Source organism: Chinchilla lanigera, unplaced genomic scaffold (genome assembly GCF_000276665.1).
Source record: "Chinchilla lanigera isolate Chin_1 unplaced genomic scaffold, ChiLan1.0 scaffold00109, whole genome shotgun sequence".
Classification (NCBI taxonomy): Eukaryota; Metazoa; Chordata; class Mammalia; order Rodentia; family Chinchillidae; genus Chinchilla; species Chinchilla lanigera.
The window spans coordinates 110434-119015 of NW_004955510.1; the positions used below are offsets into that span (position 1 = coordinate 110434).

The 8582-nt window shown below is 40.6% G+C and overlaps 1 protein-coding gene across 1 annotated transcript in view; it reads right to left on the bottom strand.

The window, feature by feature from the left end:
* LOC102024831 (cyclin-Y-like protein 1) overlaps positions 1-5157 on the bottom strand; it is a 75767-nt gene extending 70610 nt beyond the window's left edge. The window contains exon 1 of the mRNA XM_005407863.1: positions 4938-5157. Coding sequence (XP_005407920.1) covers positions 4938-5157 — 220 coding nt within the window. The remainder of the gene's footprint in view (positions 1-4937) is intronic.
* Between the last annotated feature and the right edge of the window lie 3425 nt (positions 5158-8582).

The window sequence follows — 8582 nt, forward strand, 5'->3', positions numbered from 1 at the left end:
CACTACTTAGTCTCAGGTTTTCCAGCAGTTTTTGATTTGTATCTAGTTATCTCCATTCTCAGACATAGGAACTTGTGTCAGTTGATGGCCGACCATCTGATCCAGCGTCCCCTTGCAGTTCAGGCCACATGCACAACCTGACTAGGGTTGCACTGGTGTGACAATCCCAGTCCGTGGACCTATGTCCCCAGGTAGTTTAGGGTACAGGCATAATTCAGACACAAACTACAAGATCTACAGTTTATGAACCACCTGAATCTATGTCTCCAGTCAGTTCAGGACACATACAGGAACCAGATGCAGCCCAGATGGGTATCAGTCACAGACTTCCCCAGCCTTCGACTCACTAGGGGGTCTGGGCAAAGGCAAAGCTCAGACTCGAACCATGGGTCAGTGGCTCTTGGAGCACTCACTCGGCACAGTTTCTGTGGCATCTAGGAGAGTCTGCTCACCCTGTCTACAGCCAGAGAAGTCCCTGGGGCTTCTGAGTAAAATCCTCCTCTGTGCCTCAGGAGCAGGGAGGCCAGGGCTCCATCTGTAATGTTGGTGGGGTCCTGATTCACAAAGCTCTGCCCTCAGGGAGTAGCTCGGAAATACCTGGCTCTCTCTGCATGTTTCAGCTGGTAACTGTGGCAGTGTGGGGCGAGCACAGACTTGAACCCACGAGTCCAGCAGCTCCCAGATCACTCGCTCTCTCAGCACAGGTCACGCAGGGCTGAGAGTCTGTTCGCCCTGCCTGCAGCCAGAGAAGTCCCTGGGGCTTCTGAGTAAAAACCTCTTCTGTGCTGTGGAGCAGGGAGGCCAGGACTCCATCTGTAATGTCGACAGGGTCCTGATTTGAGCACCAGTATTTTTTTAAAAACAATCTCTTTTGTCTGTTTAGGCAAGATTTTCAAAAGTGCAGTGAATAGACAAAAAGGATTGATTTTATGATTGAGCATACAGTGCTAACTTGCCTTTGAAAGGAAAAAAGGGCACGTTAGGATACAGTGCTACCAATGATACAGTTTTAACTCAAATTCCAGATGTGGGCTTTTAAATTCTACTGATGTGAATGATGAACATCACTGGGCCTGAAATTTCCAAATATCTGCTTATACAATTTGGCCACTCTCCTATGTTTTCTAGTGGTATTTTCACATTGGTAAGTTACATCATTCACATGTAGAGTAGGTACTGTATCCAGTGGAGTCTTAGTTTTCAAGAAATACTAGTTTTGTCTGTAGCCCACCACACTTTTCCATTTAACCTAAACTTTCTACTACTGATTACTATCACATATTGCTATTTTGTATAATGTACATTTAAGTTATTAGGTAGTAAACTCATATACCCTGTATTATTCTTATTTTTCTTTAAAGGACAGATTCCCCAGCCTATAATCCTGTTATGCTTTTCTGTGACAACTAAAGTCCATATTCTTTGTCAAAGACCACCAGGCATACAAAAGGCACCAAATTCCTCCTAGTACAGTATTTCTTTCACTCTGTTGAAACCACCTTTCTGTCCTCCTGTCCTTTACCCAAACCAAGTTTCCTCTTAAGGAAGTACAGATGAAGAGAGCTATCCTTCTGCATGGAAACATCATCCCTCTCACATCGCTTTCACTTTTAGGGCTGCTCAGACATCACCTAAACAGAACAGCCATCTTTCACTGCCCATGTAATACTGGCCACCTGCCCCAGTCACTACCCAATTTCACTTTCTCCCCACACCTCAGTAACTGACTTTCTTATTGTACATATATTGTCTACCCATGCCTCCTCTAGGAAAAAGGGTTGGTGCTAGGGTGTGGGTTGTTTTCATAGCACTGTATGCTCTGCATCTGGAACACTGACTGGCTGCTCAATAAACATTTGTTTCAGTCTACTCAAAACTAGTTAATTTTCTCCCAGTTTTCCAATTTCTTCTAATGCTGTTTGTTGACCCAACATCAGCGTTCTTTGCAGCTCTTTTAGACTGTAGCTAGTCAGAATTAAAGATATGACATATAGAGTATAAAAATGGCAGAATTCTAAAAGAGACATTCTAATATCTGTCATAAAGTGAGAGGTAACTTCAATTTGGCAAAAGTTGTTTTAATACTAAAATACCTTAACTATAAAGTAATTTTTGCTATTAACTTAAATTATATAAGAGCTAATTCTACAGTAGGGAGTCATGATTCATTAGTTACCAAAATATATATGTGTCCCCAGAAACAAACATTTAATGAAATTGTGTATGATTTTATTATAAAAGATATCCAATCATAAAATACAGGTGAATAAATGGTGGCCCAACTGAACTTGCTGAAGTTAAAAAAAAAAGTATTTTTGAGTGTATCTAAAATATATACTAGGTTCTTAGGGATATCACTGAGATGACGTGAAGAAATGTTATTTTGAAATGATTGAGAACAAAAAATGCAGACCATCATTTATGTATCACTTTCCTGTGACAACTAAAGTCTATATACTTTGCCAAAGCTCACTAGGCATACAAAAGCCTTCTAAGAAATTAAAATTCAATTCTTCATTGTAGAAGACATAATTTTTTTCTATTTAAGTAGGCATTTTGCAGTTTCCAGGGAAAGTGATATAAAATTATCTGAGATAAAGAAAAAAGCAAACTTTCAAGGTACCTCTACTGTGTATTTGGTGTCTGGTGCTGTTTCTATGCAAACTTAAGAATAATAACCAAATACTGAAGTTGAGAATTGTTGTCATTTTAATGAATGTCAAAATTTTACTTTCCCTGGAGTGCTGGGGATCCAACTCCCTGCTCTATGAATGTTACAGAAGTGGGCTACATCCAGTGAGCTACATTGCTAGCTCTAAACATTCCATTTACTAAGACAGATGGAAATGAAAATTTAATTCTCATATCCATAAACATGAAACAAAAAACTCTACGCTCACAAAGTATTTTTCAATATCTCAGACTTATCATTCTGCTTATCATTCTCCTCTACCCACTTGCAGGTTTCTCCTCATATTCCACTGTCTATATCATTCTCACTTTTAATTCTGCTCCCAGAATAAATTCATTAACTTCGCTGGGAAATTCATGCCATTTTGTTACATTTACATTTATCCTCATCTATTAAAATAAATGTGCATACATGGGACAGAAAGCTAACTGTTGCCTCTGAACTGTATAAAAACCTAAATGGAACTAAGTAAGGTGGGAGTAAATTCTAAGAGATAGGTCTATGTTATGGATGAAATATAAGATGCATTCTGAAAAGGTTTTGCTCAAGAACTTAAATTGGCATATGTACCCCCTCTGAGTCACTCTGAGCTAGGAGTTAGCCAGATGCTGCCTTACACTCTCATTTCCTACTTTTGTTTCTTAATCACCAATAAATAGAGAATAAATACAGGCTTCCTTTGTATTTGCAAGAGCCAAAGTAATGCACATCATATTAGAACATGCCACAAATCATAAATAATTATATATTTGTGTTTCTCCTTTTTTATTATTACATATACAACATATTACTCCTCTACTAATTTTTTGTAAAAATCAGTCAGAGGTTTACTTTACATCATCAAGCAGAGTAAATTTTCACAGATGCTTACATGCTTTGTATGTAAAGGTATAAGTCATAGATTTTTCATTCTTTAATGAGTTTTGAATATACTGAAGTTAAAAAGGCATGTCCATCACAAGGCTTAATTAGTCTAACAAAGATACCAAGAGCCTAACTAAAGCTAAAATGAAGAATAACTTTAAGACATTTCCTGTGTAGTAATGAAGTAAATATTGCCACTGAAATGAAATAAAAGGGCCAATGGTACTCATACATCTTTCTGATAAATATTTTCTACTCCACCGGACTTAGTATTTATTACTCTATAAACCCAGCTTTTTGGGAAGATGAGGGAAGAGGATTCCAAGTTGAAGCCCAGCCTGAGAAGCTGAGTGGTATAGAGCGACCCTATTTCAAAATAAAATTTTTAACAAAGGGGTAGGGATAGAGCTAGGTGTCAAGCACTTGGGTTCAAACCCCAGCACTACAAAACAGAATAATAACAAAAACGATAGCCTTCATTCAAGAACCAATTTGTTATGCAGATTGGTCGCTTTCCAAAATTATAGAGATAAAAATCAAACCTTTGGTCTTTTCTCTCCAGCAGTTTCGTTGTACTTTAACATTCTTAGCAGGATTAACAATTGGGCAGGATTTTACTGCCAAGAGGGGGGAGAAAGGAGAAGATGGCAATAAACATGCCAGTGTTGGCAGGGCCTGGAACTTGAACTCCCAAAGCTCTACATTCTTAATTAAACTCTAGATTCATGTTTTCTCTTTTGAAGCTTTTAACCAGTATCTCATAAGCTCATGATCTACTTCACCTGTCCATTAGAACAGGCAAGAAAAAATCTGGTAAGTGAGGGAAGCACGGCTGGAAATACATTTGTCAAAATGGAAAACATGAAGTTACCAGAACTCGGTGGGTAAACACTGAGGTAAACAAAATCTTTTCTGCACATCTGACACCTTGCGCAGTTATTTAAAGCTAAATAACTTCCTTCCTCGATCCTCTGTCTTTCTGTGCTCAAATTATTGCAATGAATAAATAAGAGAAGTTAACATCAAGAATACCATATAAGCCAGGGATGGTGGCACATGCCTGTAATCCCAGCACTCAGGAGGCTGAGGCAGGAGAATAACCATGAGTCTAAGGAAAATTTGTGCTATATAGTGAGTTCAAGGCTGGCCTGAACTGCATAGCAAGACCATGTCTCAAAACAATCACCACCACCACTGCTGTATAAACTCCTATGGCACTCTCTACTTGAATTTACATAAGAAATCCTCAAGTCCCTGCCACAGGTTCCCAGCCCCATGAAAGCCAGCTCCTGGCATGAAAGAGCCTAAAGCCACAGAGGACCCTGGAGCTTCAGAAGGTAAGGCCTTCACCTGAGGACAGAAGTTGTCCCTACCTCCTTACCTTGGGGCAGTGCCCAGTCACTGATGTGGTGCAGGTGGTAATCATTCCTGGTTTCCACGAAAAACTCCTCAGTTTTTTGGGAAGCAAGTGCTTCCTCCACCACATCTCCAGTTACTGCCCCACAGATCTCAGATTGGCAATGTGGCTCCACTGGACCCTTGGGCTGGCCCACCTTGATGCTGGAATTACAGGCCCTGCAACAGGTTGCACTGTTCCCCATGGGGTACCACTATGCCTTCACTCAACTCTACTCAGTGAGATCAGCAATACAGAGGCAGGCTCACCTGCTCTTTGTCCTGCTGCCCCTGACCAGCAGACAGGCCCTCTCACTTGGCCACCCTTTCCTCAACCTCTCAAAGCTGATTAGTCTTCTGAGAGACTATAATATGGTTTTTTAAAATTGTAGAGCTCTCACAAGTGTTGAAAGGCAGCCACTATCAAGAGATCAGGTCAGAGCTCTTCCTTTTTCAGCCACTTCCTACCAACTGAAAACACTAGGCCAGCATCTGCCAACTGGAGTGCATTCTGTGGTCACCAGGTTACCAGGAGCCAATCATGACCAGAGTTTCACGCACATGCCCACCCAACTGGCACCCAAGTACTTGATTCAAAATATCTCATCCCACTTGGGGCTGCCCAACCCCTCACACACAGGATCTAGGATTTCTGTTTCCATTCTTCAGCTGCTACCTGGAGCTTCTCTGGCTTTTGTAACTCTACAGATGCTTTTGGTCAACAGACTTTATAGAAAGCCCCAGGTAGTAAGGAGCTGGTTCCATGGGAACTCGGCTTCTCTGAGTCTTACAGCTTTCATTTTCTGATGGAACTTAGTTGTATCAAAATTGTTGACTATTTCTGTACCTTAATGTTTCTTTACTGTCTTTCAATCAAGTGTTCATTTTTACCTACAATTTGGGACTCTGGTCATACCCTCAATAAAGAATTCTGGCTGTTTGTCTTGAATGAGACTCAGGACTCCTCAAACTGCCACTTAAAAGAGGAGCCAAACTGGCCCCTTTCAACTTTATCCTCTCAGTCCCTTCTACAGAAGAAGTTTCTAGATTTTCCTTTTTTGTAACAACTTATAAAGCAGAAGCTTCTCCTGCAAAATTTAAGAATCATAAAATGGGGCTCCAAGGTCCTTATTTGATAAAGATGATAGAAACCGTTTAACATTCACCAAGTACTATGCGCTCGGCACTGTTCTAACTGAGGTACTCATCTAACCCTCAAATACAATCCCACCTTACATTTTACAGAAGAAAACTGAAATGTAGTTTACCAAAGTCACATTGTTGAGGAATTTAAGAGACAGGAGAGATCAAATGGGAAACAGGAGGATTTTATTTTTAGATGTACATCAACTCAGCTGATAAATCCAAAATGGTTCAGCAAAGGACAAAGGACAGGTTGTAGCTTTTATACATTTGTCCAAGAGGGCTAGTCTTCCATATAGACTTGTGGGTGGGCCGAAGGAGAACAAAAACAGTTTGTCAAGCTGTCTCTTTATTCTATTAAGGTTTTCCTTTGCTGTGAAAGAGAGTTGAGAGAGAGTTTGTGACCAACCCCACACAAAACATGTGAACACTGTACTGCAGTCACCAACAAAGTGAAAAGAAGGGCAAAGGAAGAAGGCAGGGAAGAGAAAAGGGATAAACAAGCATGAAATTGTATCATGTATGTGCAGCACAAAGAATGGAAACATGTCCTACAAGTGTGCACTAATAGAAAGCAGAGAGACCCTGCCTTGTCCTGGGGTTCTCAGCATCTTTTAGGAATGGAAATGGGGCTCAGTGGACAGAAGGGAGAGCATGAGCAGTTAGCACAGGGAGGACAGGGAGTGGTGCTATAGTGTGTGGAGTTCGGTGGGGAGGCCATCCCTTATATATGTACACAGCAAAACTTGCTGTGTACACTTATGCTGTTCTGCCCCCTTCTCCACCATCCACCCAACACTCTTTCCATTCTTTCTAACCTGGTACTTGGTACCCATTTAACAAAAGCTTCTCTTTCCTCCTGCTCCTAAGCCTCTGAAAATTAGCATTGTACTCTGTTGGTCTCTAAGAACTCACCTACCCTAGTTAGGTCCAGTAGAATTGCTGGGTGATAGAGTAGTTTACTTCTTTGTGAAACTGCAGTATAGTATTCCACCTCTGCCACACAATTTCACACTCCCCACAATGTGCAGGGCTCTAATTTGTCTACATCCTCAACTATCCTTCTTTTCTGGTTTTCTTTCCTTCTCTTTTGATACTAGCCATCCTAAGGGATATGAGAAAATACGTCTCTGGGGATTTGATTTTGGTTCCCTTGACAATTAGTCATAGTAAATATCTTTACATGGCTGATTATTTTTTGATGGTCTCTTTTATAATACACAAACTTTTCTTATGACTATACAAATCATGTTTTATTGATTGATTTACTTATTTTTCTTCACTTTTTTGAGAAAGGGTCTTGCTATGTTATTCAGGTTGGCCATGAACTTATGGAAATCCTCCTGCCTCAGCCTCAAGAGTGCTGGCATAACAGGTGTGCACCACTGCAGCTGGCTTTATTTATTTATTTATTTATTTATTTATTAAAAGATATGGCATGGATAAGTGAGGTCACAGGAGCTTGGACAGAAATAAGCAGGGAGTGTGTCTTCATTGCAGCCTAGGAGCGCTGCCTCCTGGTTTGCTTGTCAAACTCTGACAGATGTTTGACTCTCGCACCTGATCTTTCTCTGTACACCCAAGCTTCCAGAGGCAAAAGTGAACATTTGGAGGTTTCACTCTCATTATGCATAATAACAATTTTGTTTCAAGTAATCTTAAGTGTGGGTTAATGAGCTTTCTAGTTCTTAAGCTAAAACATTCTGAAATTGGAAGTAGGGCTTCCTGCTTCCTGCAGGAGTGGTCAAATATCCAAAAGCTCCCAGACACTTCTGCCTATGCCCAGGACTCTAACCACCCCACCGCAGCCCCTCACTAATTAGGATGAAGAATCTGAAAAAACATTTTATCATTTTCACACTTCCTCTAAAACTGTGGGATTATGGTTGTCATGTATGATTAATCTCATTTTTATGGAGATGAAAAATAAAAGAAGACTGGAGTTGTTCTATGAGATGCGTGATCATGAAGCTATCCTGATAGGACAGCTCAAAGGAGAAAAAGCAGCAGGAGGAAGGGGTGGGTGAGAAGGGGGAAAAGGAGATGAAGCTGTGGGAAGGTGTTTGACGGGGTCTAGTCTGTCTAAATGCAGAGGGTTGTAAGCATGTTATAGACAGGCAGTGAGAAATTATGAAAGGCTGGACTTGCACATGCAGAAGGACTGCTGCCAACCAGAGGCTGTTGGGTGCTGGGAACTGTGAAAAACTTACCACATCCATAATAACTTATGCAACCATGCCAAGGGACGCCTTCCTCTGGCATGTCTTCTCAAGGTCAGGAAGCACATTCGTGGTAAAGCTGAATGTGTATAAAATTCTCCTATGCTGTAGAAATACACTGTGAACATAACTGAAAGTAGATTTTATTTTAAAATTTTCTCTTTCTCTTTAGAATTTTTCCTTAATAGAAGATCCAAACTACCACCTAGAGAAAGACAGAACCTTTGTATGAGTTCCCTGTCCAGGAGAACAGCCAAATGGCTGGAGAC